The sequence below is a fragment of the Hypomesus transpacificus genome, chromosome 2 (assembly GCF_021917145.1).
Source record: "Hypomesus transpacificus isolate Combined female chromosome 2, fHypTra1, whole genome shotgun sequence".
NCBI classification, from domain to species: domain Eukaryota; kingdom Metazoa; phylum Chordata; class Actinopteri; order Osmeriformes; family Osmeridae; genus Hypomesus; species Hypomesus transpacificus.
The window spans coordinates 16,727,363-16,744,936 of NC_061061.1; the positions used below are offsets into that span (position 1 = coordinate 16,727,363).

Here is a 17,574-nt window from a genome sequence, read left to right on the forward strand (position 1 = left end):
CTCTCACCAAATGAAGCTAAAGAACGGGTTGTCACAATTTGTTACGCAACACTAAGGCTTTCATCTCAGTCTAAATTATATGACCCTTTCTGAGTTACAGGTCGACTTAATGTTATGAGACATTGTTATGAGGCCACATTATTTTAAAAACATTGTATCCACCTTTATAAATGGGTTTATATTTTTATATTGTTTTTAAGGACAGTTTGTAGTTTATGATCTTCCAGGCTTCTCGTAATTATGCTCAAATAAAAAAGGTTTCGACTTTTTTGTCGTTGCACTTCAGTGTAGGCTATCTTACTTTATATTGCCTTCAACATGGACATGAAAATATGCCCAGATAAACACAGTGAGATGTATTTTGGTGGGAATCTTCCGATTTAAAAAGAAACCTATTCCCAACTGAATAGCAAGCATCCCAGAATTGGGATGCTTGCGCAGTTGCACCATAAACTACGGTTGGAGCCCTCCCCTATGACAGATGCGGTGGGAATGTGATTCAGCCGTCAACGACTTGTAGGCTATCCTCGACAAGCGTAGGCTACAATACGCCAGAGATAGTGTGTAGGCTATCAAGATCATTTCTACGAACGGTTAACATATGTCTTAATCGTCTGAAGCCAGGTGGCACACAAAATATAGCCTGCAGACCCAACGGTACCATGCGCCCTGTAATAGCTGAACAGATGACATGAAACAGACGTAAGTTTTGGCATTTCTTCATGCAACATGTAGCAACTTGTCCTAGTTCAAATGACAAAGCATATTTGCTGTACATATATTATTGTGTAGAACTACTGACCCAAATTGCTTTGCGTTTAATCTGTCACAGACAATCTTCAAATCAAGGCCCTATTACATTTTTTGTACATGGTTTTTCAACGCACCGGGCATTCTCGAACGTAATACATAGCTTAACATTCGGTGTACGTAGCCTATAGCTATTTATTGACGCTACCTGCTTGTCGACACCTGGTGGTAAAACTAACAATGAATCGTCCTTGTTAACAAACTTGGGTGTTCTTGTTAGCGCTGTTCTTTTGTTAGATTGACTTCTTAATTAAACAGAGTAAATGTGGACAAACTGATTAGCATTACCGAAACAACACAATCCCGTTCGGCCGATTGCAACCATTAATTAGCCTGATACTAACCATTTGGCTATATTGAACATGCGTATGTGAATGTGTCTGTTTTGAAGTATTTAGCATAACGTGGCTAGGGTAGACATTAACTAAAACATGGTTAGTCATTAAATTCGAGAACATAATAATTGACTTTTTCCCCACAGGTCCTATAATATTACAACTATAACAGAGTTATTCGGAATTGGTAATCTACAATTTGGCTGGCGAATTGACACGTAATGTCTGGGGTAAAAAATCCTCTGCTTTCCAACAGATCTCTGAAAAACCAGTGCACAAGTGATCTCAAAGTGGCCAGATCCATACTGTTTACAAAGGTGACAGTCGTCTGGAGTAGAGACTACATCCGGTGAGGAACCCTATCATCTGGACGCAGATCAGCTGTTAAAATACCTGATTCACATGATCTTTACATGATTCAGTAGCTGTGCAGTTTTGTTGTCATTTCGCCTGTGTATTATCCAGACCATGAGTCTAATATGGTTTGGACTGAAACCGAATAGCATAAAAGCTGGTACACAAGAGCATTATTTACAATGTCCTCTACATAACACTTGACTGACCTACATTGAGTTTGGTAATGTGTGGAGTATGTGAAAGATGGTGACACAAGTGCACCGTAACTGTCCTTCAGGTTGAGAAGTAGACATGAGCGGACCAAAAGACCAAGGGCCTGGGGCCCAACATGAGAGAGTCACACTAGTGGTGGATGGCAGCCATTTTGTGGTTGACCCCTCCGCCTTCACAGCACACCCCGACACAATGCTTGGAAGGTACAGTAGCAGTGTGTTCAGCTAGCAATACGCTTTCATCGAAAGCGCTGTACAGAGGGGCATTTGAACCTACGAGTTCTTGATTTGCAAAATGCTCCACCATTAAGCTATACCCATGCCCGTGGATGTGCCATACAACTGTTTCATTGAGTTTTGGTGGAACTGGTTCACATGAGAAATGGCAGAAGCACATTCAAGGAGCTTCGATAGGTTAACGGTTGATGTTGTCAATGCAGAATGTTTGGTCCAGCACGTCAGCACAACTTCACCAGACCCAACGGGAAAGGAGAATATGAGCTCACAGAAGGCATCAGCGCCAGTGTCTTTCAGGTCATACTGGTGAGTACATGTGGGAGTCAGATGGCTGAGTGGTGAGGGAGTCGGGCTAGAAATCAGAAAGTTGCCGGATCGATTCCCCGCCATGCCAAATTACGTTGTGTCCTTGGGCAAGGCACTTCACCCTACTTGCCTCGGGGGGAATGTCCCTGTACTTACTGTAAGTCGCTCTGGATAAGAGCGTCTGCTAAATGACTAAATGTAAATGTACACACACACCCCCCAGAACCGCATTTTAACAACAGCCAATCAAAATAAAATTCTCTCCTTCCGAACAGTCTTGTTATCTCAGTCTAAAACACACCGTGACCATGTTCAACCATGTTCACTTTTTGTTGTTCCTGTCAGACCTTCTATCAGACGGGTGTGATGAGGTGTCCTGATGGGGTCTTGGTGGCTGAGCTCAGAGAAGCATGTGACTACCTCTGTATCAACTTCAACGCCAGCACCGTCAAGTGTCGCGACCTAAGTGAGTACGCCCGCTCTCTCTACTTAAACGCAACTACAGTACCTCCTTCAACAACTTTTTATTGGTGTTTACTATTGACGCATCCACTTCCTTTGTTTGGGTTTGGTAAACTACAATTTGGCCTGGTGAACAGACGGGTACTGGTAACGTCTGGTGTTCAAAAATCCTCTCTGCCTTCCAACATCCACTTCCTGTTTCCCAGGCGCCCTGCTGCACGAGCTGTCCAATGACGGGGCACGGAAGCAGTTTGAGGACTTCCTGGAGGACCTGGTGGTCCCTGCCATGGTGGCGTGCGCCCAGGGAGGGGAGAGGGAATGTCACATTGTGGTGCTCGCCGACGATGACATCGTGGACTGGGACGAGGAGCACCCTCCACCAATGGGGGAGGAGTATTCCCAGAGTGAGTGCCACGTTTCCATGGGTACACGTGGAGGGGTGTGGCTTAATGTGACCATGCCTCCAGAGAAACGGTACTAATTAAGCTACATGAAGAGTGTCCGTGTATCCATATAACACACGTTAACCAGCCACCACTTCCATCTGAGGACAGATGCTAATGCTCACTGTCTGGTGTCTTAGTATGCTAATGCTAATGGCCCATCTGGTGTCCTAGTATGCTAAGTGTCAGTATCTGGTGTCCTAGTATGCTAACGCTAATAAGTGTCTCCATTCTCCTCCCCAGTTCTATACAGCTCTAAGCTCTACCGCTTCTTTAAGTACATAGAGAACAGGGACGTGGCCAAAGCCTTGCTGAAGGAGAGGGGTCTGAAGAACATCCGTATAGGCATAGAGGGTGAGTTATGTTTATACTCATTTATATTGCCTTATTCATTACTCTTCTCCTGAAGTTTTTTTAAATACTCAAATCCAATTATTTTGTATTACATTTAGATCTAGTTATTTAGCAGACGCTCTTATCTAGAGCCTAGAGCGACTTACAGTAAGTACAGGGACATTTTCCCAGAGGCAAGTAGGGTGAAGTGCCTTGCCCAGGGACACATCATTTGGCACGGCCCGAAATCGAACCGGCATCCGTCTGATTAATAGTCCAACTCCCTAACCACCTGATCCCCCCCCCCCCCCCCCCCCCCCCCCCCTTGTTCTTTGTATCCCAGGATATCCAACGTGTAAAGAAAAGGTGAAACGGCGCCCAGGCGGAAGGTCAGAGGTCATCTACAACTACGTACAGCGGCCCTTCATCCAGCTGTCCTGGGAGAAAGAGGAGGGCAAGAGCCGCCATGTTGACTTCCAGTGCGTCCGCAGCAAGAGCGTGCCCAACCTGGCGGCGCCCGGGGAAGTGGGGGCTAGCTGGGCTGGCGCCATGCCAACACCACAGGTAGACGAGCTCGACAGGCTCAATGGGCCCGCCCCTTCCCGGCTGCTTCTCCACCCTACCCAGACCACAGCCAATGACAGTTGAGAAGCGTGGACCACACCCTCCTGCCTCATTTCCTGGGAACCCTGATCGAACGTGCTGCTATTCCCCATCCATTCTCATCGGCATTGTGAGGCTCTTGGACTATTCAGCGACATTTGTCAACCGTCCCCCTGCTGTGAAAGTATTTTTGCTAAGAGGAACATTTGGTTTGTTCTTGGATGGGTTGCACATTTTAAGGGCTTGTACTGTTGGGCATGTTGGATGTCTTGCTACTGTGTTCCTCGCAAGACTGTCCACCCTTAACGAGGGCTATGGAGTCTATCTAGCAAATTTGTCATAGTTTGGAATGAAACTGTTATTGCAATCAATCTTAGCTTTGGATGTCAGTGATGTATATTTTGGAGTGCTTTTATACTGTCTATGTGCAGTATATGCAAACACGTTTATGACATTATGTTGTGTTAGTCTCTGACCTGATAGTATGTGTGTCATGTTATATCCTGTGCCTGCTGTTTTTGTTACTGTTGTAGGCATGAGTGTTCTGTAGGCCTATGAGTGAAACCAGTTCACACTTTATAGTACATTCCACTGGAAGTTACATGTTCCCATGGCAACATGACAACCATATATACTAGGAGAGGAGGGACCATGTTTGTAGTTTTTTTTCAACACGATCACGAAACTACATCTGAGCCTGTTGTTACTGTAGATGAATGTGTGCCTTGAAGTAATAAAGAAAAAAGAAAACATTAAACTTTTTATTGAGATGTCACATCACTGAACCTTAGCTAAGTTGCTATGTTTAATAATTTCAGCAAACCTGTTTGAATCTTTCTTGTGAGACCCTGGCAAATTTCAACTTCATACAGTGCTCAGTTCACGATATTTCCAGCAGGTATAGTTTAGATGGATAGCTGCAAGTACAGGATGTTTGTGTGCATGTGCTACAGCCAGTTAGCTAGGCCAGATAGTGATTCGACTGTCCCTTTAAAGCCAGTGAGTAATGCAATAACATTTAGCAGACACCTGAGGTGGATTTAAACCCATGACCTTTAGATCTGCAGTGAATTACTCTACCCACAAAGCTTCAACCATTCTCATCCATTATGGTCCTCATTCAGTAAACTGATCCCCCCCAAAAAAATACCTGACCCTCAGGTCAAACGGGCATGTTTGAATTCCAAACTCACAACAAAACACAGGTTCAAACAAACTGGTGTTTTATTTAATGCTGTTAAAGTCTACCTTCATTATAGTGCAGGCTATTGCTACCACCAGTGACACAAGCTGGTTGCCATTAACAGGCTGTACAAATGTGCTCTTTATATTTACCAGAGAAAAACCGAATCCAGGAACTTACATTGTTAAGGCAGAAAAAAGGCTACCACAATTGCATGGGTGCTAATCAAGTAAACATTCTACTTGTGACATCTCAACCATGCAGTGTTGCCAGTTCTATAGTCTGTGGTACAAATAATGTCTAGACCTTTGACAAAGTCCGACAACTTCCAGGATGGGTCTTGAAGAACAGGTTTGTCCTGCTAACTTCTTGTCCTTGTTTAATTAGATGGGTGTGTAGGTGTGGCCAGTCAGTTTCCTTTAAATGCTTTAGAAACTGGCTTTTCATGCAACGCCACACCCCTTTACAATAAAACTCACGAATGTTGCGTATCCATGGACCACTTGAGAAGCATTGCTAAGACTGAGTGGGCTGCAGTAATATAAACCTATTCGACAAATGCTTTTGGTGGAGGTAAATAATGACCCATGGGTGAATAAACACCCATTAAAAGTAGCCGGTTAGCCCACTCCATAAACACAGAAAGGACTGTGGAATCCCCCACCCACCTAAAACAAAGACCAATCAGCAAACAGCCTTGTTGAGCAGTGTTCAGTACGGGGATCCTAAAAATAACTTTAGAATACTAGACAACTTCAGAGGGGTCCATTCATTCAAACAGTCTACACTGGAAACAATACAGGGATTAAGTGCAGAGTTATTCATTGTCCAATAGCAGAAACTATATGATAGAACCCCCCCCCCCACACACACACACCAAGAACAGTGGATTAATTACAATGACCCCCACCCCCACCTCTCTGTTTACAATTTGACAACCCTAAAAGTTTTTAACAGTGTTTCCACGTTTTTAAACAGTAGGGGCACACAAACAGTGTTACATGTCTTCAACAGAAGTAGCCTAACACAGCGCCCCCACCCACCCAATCAGTGTAAATTCTAACATTATCAAACTAAAACGCATGATCTTACAACACAGAACTCAATCACATATCCCTCAAATTCACATGCACACACAAGCAGCATAAATACACAAAAAAACACACAAAAAAGATTTATTCCACATCATTTGCACTTCGCCACCTCACTCGCTCACAAACGCTTTCAGAAAAGCACGCGGCAGGTTCGTCCCAACATCAAGCGTCGATAAAAAGAAAAAAGTGAGACCAGCCCCGAAACATTTCTCGTTACTCGTTCAGTCTAAAATGCCCGGCATCACACAATCCTGACACACCAGCTGGAAACACTGGACATATAATTCAGAAAAGACTTGGACAGGACAACATCTTACCCTGTGAGACAGAAGCCTTAGCACCACTTCAGTGGTCCAGGCTCATTATCATTCATATGACAGCATTCTGGAGTTTGGGTGGCATCAATGTCACTCTTCAACAACCATGGATTACATTCAATTCTAAACAACAGCATTTGGGATCATGTGGGTTTTTTGTTTTCTACAGACAATTAGACAGGCCTGGATCTGCTGACGTTGTCATCACAGCTGTGTGCTCTTGGGAGGTGGGGGACACACGGAATCCAGTAGACTTGACGTGCACGCATCTTGGTTGAGACGCACGTTTCATACAAATGTCAAGTCGAGGTTATTCTCCCGCCAAGGCGAGAGGGAATAAAAATGTCAGGAAGTGGGAAAAAGAGGAATGGTGTAATTTCCTGCTCTCCTTCAGCTATCCTGACTACTACTACATCACATGTCATACCTAGACCGTTCAGGGGCAATTCTTAAGTATTTTTTATATCTGGGTATAGGTAATATCTTAATGACTACCCTCTATCTAGTTGACTCCATTGAACAAAACATTGATGAAAGGCATCATACAGCTTCTTTCTGGATCCCTTTATGTTTTCTACCTAAAGACTTGCATCTCCACAAACTGCATACTTTCAGCCACATTTAGAAAAGCAATTTGATATGCAACTTTCTAAATCCGATTCAACAGAATGAAGGCGCTACACTGAACCAAGCAGATGATTGTCTAAAAGACACTAAGAGGTGCATCTAAATGTCTGGGTTACTGAGATTCGTACAATCAAGTTTTTTTTTAAGGAATCAAAGTGTGCAACTATGTGGATTATATTGCTATTAACTTTTGCATATTTCCATGTAGAAACAGCTCAGAAATCTAAATGGTAGAAAGATTAGACAACTAACCTACATAGACTCAAAAATAAGGACTTAATTTTGACAATATTAAGCCTACATCTGTTCTGAGTCTTTGGTTAGGAGCTAGATTTTTAAACAGTCAAAATGTTGTTTCCAAACTCATAGAAGCACTTGAAAAGAGCTCTCAAAGCAAAACTGTTTAAAAACATTTTACACAGTCCCTGAAAAGCATGAATTCACTTCAAATTGAACTGTTAAAAAAAAAAAAAAAAAAAAAAAAAAAAAATTGAAAATGTACAGACAAACAGCCCTTTACAGACATGCGAGCCCACTGCTGGTGGCACAGCCAAATGTAAGACGTTGTGTTGGTTAATTAGAGAGAAGTGAAGGATGCTGGTACTCGGGGTCAAAGAGAGGTCTGCTGGTGTGACAAGGGGCCGAGTCAGTCCATGCTGAAGCATAGAATCAGTCGTAGATGAGTTGAAACCGATGCTAGTAAAGATAAACAAAGGCTAAAGTATTAGCAACACCTCCAAGACTGCTCTTTGGTGGAACGCACATGTAAAAATTCCATGGTATAAATGCGTTCTGGTCTTGGAACATGGACAACTAATGTAATAAAAAAAAAAAAAAAATAAAAAAAAAGAGGTCAGGCCTGTTATCCATTTGCATCACGGACAAAGACCAAACCCTCCCCGCTAATGTGAATGGAATCGTCTCTGCTCATTGAATCCAGAGTCCTTGGACCAAACCACCCTTCCAAAAAAAGGGCAAAGTGGGGGTGGGGAAAAAGGGCATCCAGATCTCCATCACTCTGGGTTCAAACCGAGTTTGGGGGGCCTCCATTCTGGAGTCTAGTTTGTCCTAGCGTCTGAGGAGGGGACGAAGGGGTTGTCCTCTAACGGTGGAGTCCCCCTGACGCCAGCTTGAGGGAGGCAGATGAAGAGAGCGAGCGAGGAGTTCCAGAGGGCCGGCGGCTGCAGGCTTCATCTCTTCCCTGACTTCATATAGGAGGGGATGGCTCCACGGGCGGTCAGGCCCTCAAAACGCTTGTAAGTGTAGTTGATGAAAACCCAGTCCTTGTTCTTCAGGTCCGCTTCCGTCTGGTTAGACACCACCGGGGCTGCTGTGGGGGGAGGGGGGGGGGAAGGATGGACAACTTCCTTTAAAATGATCCTCCATGAAAGCCATGGTAGGCGACGCATCATAAAAACCAACAGGGGGAATTTGTGGCCTGTGTGTTTGGAGGTGGTGAGAGTGAGACAGCTACCTGTGGGCTGGATGATGTCTGAATCGGGGAACTCGTCGAAGTTGGACGTGTCATCGATGCTTTTGATCTCTATGGGAATGGCAGCTGGCCTCTCTCTGTAGGGACAGGAGAGACTGGGTTAGAAAGAAGATCCAGCACTCTGTAACGAAGAAGCTAACTAAGGAATGTCTCTCTTAAAAATAACCAGGGTATAACATCACAGGGATAGAGGGAAATAATAGTAGACAGGCATTTAATTTCCTCAGAATATTTCAACTCGACAAGTTAATCAGTTGATACTTCAACATTTAAGAATACCACACTTTTACAAATACATTAACCATGCTTAACTACAATGTAACTGTCCTGCAAAATTAGTGGAGTTCCTTTACATGGCACAGCGACCGGCTCTAGATTGGGGTCGTAGCTGAAGGCTGTAGTACCTGATGTGGTCATAGTCGACTCCCTCAAAGAAGGCATTGGCCTTGATCTCCTCCATCCCTGTAGCTCCGATCCGGTTCTCCTCCTCACAGCAGAACCTGCAGGTGCATCAGACTTGGTTACAACCCTCTAATCGTGGCACAGGAAATGTGTATGCACTGTAAAAGGTCATTTTGGCTTCAGTGTGTGGGGTTACTGCTAAAAACTCAAGTTGTCAATCATAGTAGTGTGGGGTGGCTGTGTGTATGTGTACCCCAGAGGAACTGAGACGTGCTACCTGGACCAACAGTGATCCAGGTGGAGGTCCTTACCTGAGGATGAGGTCCTTGGCCCTCTCAGATATAGGCACTTCTGGAGGAAAGGTCAGGGTTTCCCGCCAGTTCATGACCTTCCTGTAGGTCTCCTGAGGGGTCTCTGAGCAGAACGGGGGGTAACCTGGAACACAACACAACATGTCGTGAGAACAGGAACAGTTATAGAAGAAAAAGAGGGCTCGTACTTTTCACACGGCAACAGTGAAATGCTCCCTCAATGAGAGAAATGGTACTGACCAATCAGCATCTCATACATGATGACGCCCAGGCTCCACCAATCACACTGCTTGTTGTAGCCATTCTGCATGAAGACTTCCGGGGCAATGTAGTCAGGCGTGCCAACAGTAGAAAAGGCCTAGGGAGGGAGAGAGAGACAGGGAGGGAGAGACAGGGAGGGAGGGAGAGACCGGGAGGAAGAAGTTACTGAATTACCACTTCAGTATGAAGGTATTCTCTTGATTATCCTGTTGCTATTTTTTCTATTCCCATCACCCAGTTAGTTAGATCACTTTCTTTATAGTTCCGTCTTGAGAGCTACTCCCTTCTGAGTAATAGCCCGATTCCCTAACCGCTAAGCCATCTGACTCCCTTACATTACTACAGGAACGTGACTGCTCCTACAGGACTGAACTATACTAGACTCACCAGTTGTCGTCTGTTCCTCTTCCATGTCTCTGCTTTCCTCTTTGAGTTCATGTTCTGGAATGCTGTCAACAAAAGAGGGATCATGCGTGAGAACCACCAGGTTCAATCACTTTCATATCGTTCGATAGGCTTCATTAAGCACTGTGCTGATTAAAATTAGCCTTGGGTCATGATCTTGACCCATGTACAAATAGCTGCTCATCATACAGCGAGTTCCATAATATCAATGATTTATATACTATCAAATACACATCTTAGAATTACATTTCTACAATATAATATAATTGAAAGTTTAGAAGACAATTACAGATTTAGAGATTTTTTTTTTTTATCGCAAATTTAAAAGAGAGAATTGATTGAAATGGGTTGCCTGACTTTGCTTACTGAAGTCACTGGGCAGGCTATGGTTGAGATTCTTGTAGAACTCAGTGCGGTGAGCCCTCTTCAGCCCAGTACACAGCCCAAAGTCAGACAGCTTGACGTGGCCCTAGAACATCCAGAACAAGGCACAGTGAGTCATTCTGGTCCAGTGGTAGTTCCCAGAAGTGTGTGTGTGTCTGTGTGCATCTAAGTGTGTGTCTGTGTGTCTAGGTGTGTGTCTACATGTCTGTGCGTCTAGGTGTGTGCGCGTCTAGCTGTGTGTGTGTTATGTTCTGAATGTTTTCAACACATCATTGAGGGTGAGCCTAAAGTGACATCTTTACCCTCGAGTCCAACAGCAGGTTGTCTGGTTTGATGTCTCTGTGAATGAAGCCCAGCTGGTGTATAGAGTCGATAGCCAGCACCGTTTCTGCGATGTAGAACTGAGTGGCCTCCTCAGTCAGAGTATCCTTTTTCATCAGCAGGGTCATCATGTCACCTGTAGAGGGCAGCACAAGACACCAAGAGTCTGATCCACAACCAACCAAACACCAGCCCGGGCTCTGGACACTGAGGTTTGTTCAACGACGCCGAATGTTTAGTAGCGTTGCGAAAACAGAAGTGCTGCTCGGCTTACCACCAGGCAGGAACTCCATAATGAGGTAGAGGTTCATCTTGTCCTGGAAGCTGTAGAACATCTTCACCACCCACAAGCTGTCGGCCTCCACCAGTATGTCCCTCTCAGCACGGATGTGGCCCACCTGCAACACACACACACTGTCAATGCATGCACATGACAAGATGGGAGTTGAAACTCTTAAGTAATATAAAAACGTTGGATGGACATTATCGATACAGTCCTGAAAAGTTAAGTGTTCATTCCACCTCTCTTCACAGTTCCCAACCTGACAACCCTCCCTACCTGTTCCTTCTCCAGCATGTCAGCCTTGCGGAGGATCTTCATGGCATAGACATGACCTGTGTCTTTCTTCTGCACCAAACGCACCTGGATTCAAAAACAGATTCACACAGAAGCTCAACGGGGACACTAACGACTAAATACCGAGCTGGGGATCTGAGCAGCGGATAAGCCACTCCCCTCCCGACTGGCTAGTGTAGACGTGTTCTCGCTCACCTCTCCGAAAGCCCCTCGTCCAATCACCTTGAGAGACTCGAAGTCCTCCAGGCCCAGACGGGTACGTTTGAGGCGAAGAAACTCTGTCTCCTTCCTGGCGTGTTGGGAACGCCGGATACGTTTCTGTACGGGCGTAAACAACCGTGATTAGAGTCGGTGCTGACGTGAGCGCGTGGCATTAGGAGCCTGGAAACAAATATCAAACCCTATCGAGAAAACAGGAAGCCTTCCAATCAGAGAGAGATGTGAGTGAGTGAGTGAGTGAGTGAGGAATGTGTGAGTGAGTGAGGAATGTGTGAGTGAGTGAGTGAGTGAGTGAGTGAGTGAGTGAGGAATGTGTGAGTGAGTGAATAATGTGTGAGTGAGTGAGGAATGTGTGAGTGAGTGAGGTATGTGTGAGTGAGTGTGTGAGGAATGTGTGAGTGAGTGAGGTATGTGTGTGTAGTAAACATCTCTGGACTCACTTCTTCATCAGCCAAGCCCTCCTGATCCATCACTTTCTCTAACTTTTGCTGCCTGGAAAAAAGAAAAAAGTATATATATATATATATATAAATTGTTCTATTCAAATGTCCTTTTACTAACCCCAGGCTAAAATTGGCAGATCTCAGTTCCTCCTAGCTCACCCTACTGTGAGCAAAAGCTCAGGGGACCGAACTCCCCTTAAGGAACGAGATCGAACAGTTAAAGCTGTTAACTGTTAAAGATAATGAGCACAACCTTTCAATCTTTAAGGCTAATCATGCTTTAAAAGCTTCTGATGAATCGTGTGTTCAGTACTGTTGAGTTTTCAAATTACACAATTAGTGGACTGAACGGTCAACTCTGTGTGTGTATCAGGCCTGTCGTCCATATTAGACTGAGACATCCATACAACAATGCCATTTCCTTCTCTATGTACAGCTGAGGCTACCAAGATAAGCAGGTTATGTTATTAGTCAGCTAAGTGGTAGCTGGGTTTGGACTACGGACACTTCATCTGTCATATTCACCATTTATCAACTTCCTCTTGGAGTCAGTGAGCAAAGAACAAACCAATTGAAAACTGTGTTGCATAATGTCACTTCCATCTGTTGTAATATCACAAAGAATTTATAACGGCAACTTCTATTCAATAGTCTGTCGTTGTTGAGGGCGATTTCAAAAGTGACATACCCACACATGTGAAAAAGATGCCAATGGTTTTTCAGGCTCTGAACCTACAGACATAGAAGCACCATGACCAAGCAAAGCAAGCCTGTAGGATAAATGTGATGAAACTTGTATTTCTTTCAAGACTGATTATTCAAATACACACACTATGTTTTGTGCATTTGAATAATCAGTATTGATAGTGAAACAACAGGCTAATTGGGGTCCTTTGTGCATGAGAAACTGTCTGAGGTCCTGGGCTGTTCTGTGAAGCAGTAGGCTGAGACTGGGTGGAGTTCACCACAGTGAGAAGTGCATGTGCTGACTGAAAGCAGCAACACCCAGGAGAGATCATTTGCATCACACACAGAGTTGTGAGAACCAACTCCACTTAACAACACAGCGCCTGTTCAAGGAAGTGACCTGCCCCCGTAGGGCCGCTGAGCTGACAACAATCTTAAAAAACGTGCCTAATGCAAGTGTGCAGATGTCATTGAATCTTTACATAGTCGCGTTCTCCTTTCGTGCATTGTTTGGGGAGGGACAGTGTGGAAGTGGGCAGACTGTTGGAAGGAGAGCCTCACCTCATCTCTCTCTCCTCATGCTGGGCAATGAGGTTGCTGTAGAAGTTCTCCAGGGTCACCTTAGCCATGGTCACTCTCTCCTTAGTGTGGTTACTCATCGAGGAGCAGGAAGTCTGGCCCGTCATCGCCATGGTTACCTGGAGGGGGGTGGGGGGTAGTGGATTGAGGGCAGAGTTGATTTCACAAATCGTCCATAAAACATTAACTATCACAACAACAACAAAAAGCCTAAGCAACCGTTTCATTTGGCTGTCTACATCTTATATCCTTCCTGACATATTCAGACGTACTTGGCTTTCACCTTCCACTACAGGCAGAGACTGCTATAAAAAAAAGAAAATACTCCCCTGGGTTAAACACAATCGGTCTCTTTCAGAACCCAGTACAGTATGTCTATGTCCACAAGGGCTGAGTCCGTTCTGTCTGACTGAGCAACAGGGGCGTTGTACCCTTGAGGTGGCAAAAGGAGGAGGGGAGGAGGTGTAGAGGAGGAGAGAAGGAGAGAAGGAGAAGAGGAGGAGGAAAGAAAGAGGAGAGAAGGACGAGGAGAGAAGGAGGTTGGGGAGGTGTAGAGGAGGACAGAAGGAGAGAAGGAGGGGGAGAGAAGGAGGGGGAGAGAAGGAGGGGGAGAGAAGGAGGGGGAGAGAAGGAGGGGGAGAGAAGGAGAAGGAGAGAAGGAGGGGGAGAGAAGGAGGGGGAGAGAAGGAGGGGGAGAGAAGGAGAAGGAGGGGGAGAGAAGGAGAAGGAGGGGGAGAGAAGGAGGGGGAGAGAAGGAGAAGGAGGGGGAGAGAAGGAGGGGGAGAGAAGGAGAAGGAGAGAAGGAGGGGGAGAGAAGGAGGGGGAGAGAAGGAGAAGGAGAGAAGGAGGGGGAGAGAAGGAGGGGGAGAGAAGGAGAAGGAGAGAAGGAGAGAAGGAGAAGGAGAGAAGGAGGGGGAGAGAAGGAGAAGGAGAGAAGGAGGGGGAGAGAAGGAGGAGGAGGGGAGAGAAGGAGAAGGAGAGAAGGAGAAGGAGAGAAGGAGGGGGAGAGAAGGAGGGGGAGAGAAGAAGGGGGAGAGAAGGAGGGGAGGGGGAGAGAAGGAGAAGGAGAGGAGGGGGAGAGAAGGAGGGGGAGAGAAGGAGAAGGAGAGAAGGAGGGGGAGAGAAGGAGGGGGAGAGAAGGAGGGGGAGAGAAGGAGAAGGAGAGAAGGAGAAGGAGAGAAGGAGGGGGAGAGAAGGAGAAGGAGAGAAGGAGGGGGAGAGAAGGAGAAGGAGAGAAGGAGAAGGAGAGAGAAGGAGGGGGAGAGAAGGAGAAGGAGAGAAGGAGGGGGAGAGAAGGAGAAGGAGAGAAGGAGAAGGGAGGGGGAGAGAGAGAGGAGGGGGAGAGAAGGAGAGAGGAGAAGGAGAGGAGAAGGAGGGGGAGAGAAGGAGGGGGAGAGAAGGAGAAGGAGAGGAAGGAGGGGGAGAGAAGGAGAAGGAGAGAAGGAGAAGGAGAGAAGGAGGGGGAGAGAAGGAGGGGGAGAGAAGGAGGGGGAGAGAAGGAGAAGGAGAGAAGGAGAAGGAGAAGGAGAAGGAGAGAAGGAGAAGGAGGGGGAGAGAAGGAGGGGGAGAGAAGGAGAAGGAGAGGAGGAGGGGGAGAGAAGGAGAAGGAGAGAAGGAGAAGGAGAGAAGGAGGGGGAGAGAAGGAGGGGGAGAGAAGGAGGGGGAGAGAAGGAGAAGGAGAGGAGGGGGAGAGAAGGAGGGGGAGAGAAGGAGAAGGAGAGAAGGAGAAGGAGAGAAGGAGGGGGAGAGAAGGAGGGGGAGAGAAGGAGGGGGAGAGAAGGAGAAGGAGAAGGAGAGAAGGAGGGGGAGAGAAGGAGGGGGAGAGAAGGAGGGGGAGAGAAGGAGAAGGAGAGAAGGAGAAGGAGAGAAGGAGGGGGAGAGAAGGAGGGGGAGAGAAGGAGAAGGAGAGGAAGGAGGGGGAGAGAAGGAGAAGGAGAGAAGGAGGGGGAGAGAAGGAGGGGAGAGAAGGAGGGGGAGAGAAGGAGGGGGAGAGAAGGAGGGGGAGAGAAGGAGAAGGAGGGGGAGAGAAGGAGGGGGAGAGAAGGAGAAGGAGAGAAGGAGGGGGAGAGAAGGAGGGGGAGAGAAGGAGAAGGAGAGAAGGAGAAGGAGAGAAGGAGAGAAGGAGAAGGAGAGAAGGAGGGGGAGAGAAGGAGAAGAAGAGAAGGAGAAGGAGAGAAGGAGAAGGAGAGAAGGAGAGAAGGAGAAGGAGAGAAGGAGGGGGAGAGAAGGAGAAGAAGAGAAGGAGAAGGAGAGAAGGAGGGGGAGAGAAGGAGAAGGAGAGAAGGAGGGGAAGAGAAGGAGAAGGAGAGAAGGAGAGAAGGAGGGGGAGAGAAGGAGGGGGAGAGAAGGAGGGGGAGAGAAGGAGGGGGAGAGAAGGAGGGGGAGAGAAGGAAGGGGAGGGGTCACGGGCAACTGGCATGTTTGGATAAGAGCTCTGCTCATTGACTAAGCTCTTGATTTGTGTGTCTCTGCTTCAGTAAGGTCAGTGTAATTCAATTATCCGGACGTTCAGTTGGCCACTGACTAAGGGGGTCATTAAAACGACAGACTGGTGCCCCATTCAAATTAAATTAATGTTAAAAAAAAATGCTGCATGTACAGAACTTGCATAAAGACATTAAGACCATAAAATACATAGCCGTTTAGGGGATAGTTGGAAAGTCAACTTTTATTTCCACATCAAGTGCTGGTAAGGGCAATAAATTAAAGACCCATATTAATTATCCATATCGCCTGTGTCTCCACAAACTTTAGTAGGTTTTAAACAGTATTAAATAGAAATGTGTATTTTTACTAAAATGTTAAACCCGTCCACGTTTAAAATTGCCAATTTTCAAATCCCTAATCATTACGTGATATTCAATAATAACGTATAGTAATTATGACAGATTCTACTAGGTTTAAGTGTAACCATAGTATTGAACACGTTTAATTAAGGTTTGGCCAACATCAGTGATCTTGTTTAGGGTTTGGGTTAGTGCTGGCAAGCAAAGAACAACATCAAGCTGGTTGTGACATTTGCAGTTGCAACAAGAATAAAAGACGTTACTGTGGTATCGTCTATCGCCTGTGGTTGATAATAGTCACTACCAGCCACACTGGTTCCTCGACCAAACTTACTAGCCAACTTGATTTCGATAGCACAAGTTAAAACCTAAACACAGCTAGCTAACCAATTACCTGAAGTAACCGTGCCTGGTCTTAAGTGCTACTGAGCTCAACAACATCAACGTCAGAGCTAGCCGAATGCTTCTACTGCCTGGTCAACACATGCTAACGTCGTTAGCTAGCTGGTTATCTCTCACGGCCGCATGATTCAAACTATTTTAGCTCAATGACCCAACGTGGGGACACTGAAAGCAACTTAAAAGTCAGCCATTGCAACTTTCTTAAGGTGGCAAGCTAACCAGCATTACCACAAGATAAACGATCTACAAAGTCATAGGTACTAGAGCTACCACCAGCACCCGTGCAATGACCTGGTGGCTAAAGTTAGCTAAGAAGAGTCCGTCTATTTGCTGGAACGAATGCCGAATTTTAATGGAACCGTATGAATTGAGTGTGCAAATGCAGCCAGCTAAATTACAATACATATTTACCGGGTGGCTCACCGTGTTAAACTCAAAAGTTTGAGAATGTTTCTTTTATTTTGTTGTACAAGCAAGCTACATATCGACTTCATGTGTAAACAAGAAAGTTCAATAGGACGTTATCTACACTAGTCCAGTGACTATTCTTGCCCAGTTGTTGACGTTGGTGTCTGGCTAGCTAACCATCTAGCTCCCTCTATACGCTAGACTAACCAAGGCTGGTCGTTGAAAAGTTAGCCTAGCTAAAGATATCCAGAGTAAAACCATTATGAAACAAATTGATCAAGCGACAGGAATACTTAACATTTAAGAATGAGTTGGCGAATCCAACCGCCTTGAGATTTTATAAAACTAGTTATGTTATTTCTGAGCGATAAGTCTTTTGTTCTCACCTCCGAAGTCGACCTCTCTTCCTTGCGTTTAGCTCAACCCCTTGCGTCCGTGTATCCCTTTCACTGTCTGACAGTTAATGACGTATGGTGGCCGCAAGAGGTAGACTTGACACATTTTACTTTGAGTGTGTCATTAATCACGCATGTATAAGGCTGTACAGTAGGTGAAAGAATGTTTTGTAAAAAAAGTGT

The 17,574-nt window shown here is 45.7% G+C and overlaps 2 protein-coding genes across 6 annotated transcripts; one reads left to right on the top strand and one right to left on the bottom strand.

Annotated features, from left to right (window-relative positions):
• Nucleotides 1-471: 471 nt before the first annotated feature.
• Nucleotides 472-4,848, top strand: LOC124474468 (BTB/POZ domain-containing protein KCTD20-like). Its single transcript, XM_047030627.1, has 8 exons — nucleotides 472-702; nucleotides 1,402-1,494; nucleotides 1,780-1,918; nucleotides 2,155-2,257; nucleotides 2,603-2,723; nucleotides 2,926-3,123; nucleotides 3,406-3,516; nucleotides 3,839-4,848. Exons 3-8 carry the CDS (start codon nucleotides 1,794-1,796, stop codon nucleotides 4,141-4,143), a joined length of 963 nt encoding a protein of 320 aa, XP_046886583.1. The 5' UTR covers nucleotides 472-702; nucleotides 1,402-1,494; nucleotides 1,780-1,793; the 3' UTR covers nucleotides 4,144-4,848.
• LOC124474422 (serine/threonine-protein kinase 38) lies at nucleotides 4,341-17,461 on the bottom strand. Of its 5 annotated transcripts, none has more exons than XM_047030571.1 (14): nucleotides 17,383-17,461; nucleotides 13,383-13,519; nucleotides 12,132-12,183; nucleotides 11,668-11,790; nucleotides 11,455-11,538; nucleotides 11,170-11,293; nucleotides 10,877-11,031; nucleotides 10,557-10,659; nucleotides 10,173-10,234; nucleotides 9,765-9,882; nucleotides 9,525-9,648; nucleotides 9,216-9,311; nucleotides 8,794-8,888; nucleotides 4,341-8,646 (listed from the first exon to the last, which is right to left on the bottom strand). In XM_047030571.1, the coding sequence occupies exons 2-14, from the start codon at nucleotides 13,511-13,513 to the stop codon at nucleotides 8,510-8,512; spliced, it is 1,404 nt and encodes a 467-aa protein (XP_046886527.1). In that variant the 5' UTR covers nucleotides 13,514-13,519; nucleotides 17,383-17,461; the 3' UTR covers nucleotides 4,341-8,509. The 5 variants fall into 5 exon arrangements, with proteins under 5 accessions (XP_046886527.1, XP_046886517.1, XP_046886508.1 ...); XM_047030561.1 differs by having other exon boundaries at nucleotides 4,341-8,649; XM_047030552.1 differs by having other exon boundaries at nucleotides 10,548-10,659.
• Between the last annotated feature and the right edge of the window lie 113 nt (nucleotides 17,462-17,574).

Bases quoted from the DNA above. Each gene is read 5' to 3' on its own strand.
- LOC124474468 (XM_047030627.1), top strand. From the start codon at position 1,794: ATGAGCGGACCAAAAGACCAAGGGCCTGGGGCCCAACATGAGAGAGTC. The intron at 1,919-2,154 runs GTACAGTAGCAG...TTGTCAATGCAG, and splicing joins CCCGACACAATGCTTGGAAG to AATGTTTGGTCCAGCACGTC. The intron at 2,724-2,925 runs GTGAGTACGCCC...CCTGTTTCCCAG, and splicing joins CGTCAAGTGTCGCGACCTAA to GCGCCCTGCTGCACGAGCTG.
- LOC124474422 (XM_047030535.1), bottom strand. From the start codon at position 13,513: ATGGCGATGACGGGCCAGACTTCCTGCTCCTCGATGAGTAACCACACT. The intron at 10,660-10,876 runs GTAAAGATGTCA...TGGATGTTCTAG, and splicing joins ACCTGCTGTTGGACTCGAGG to GGCCACGTCAAGCTGTCTGA. The intron at 8,889-9,215 runs GTACTACAGCCT...CTGTCCCTACAG, and splicing joins GTCGACTATGACCACATCAG to AGAGAGGCCAGCTGCCATTC.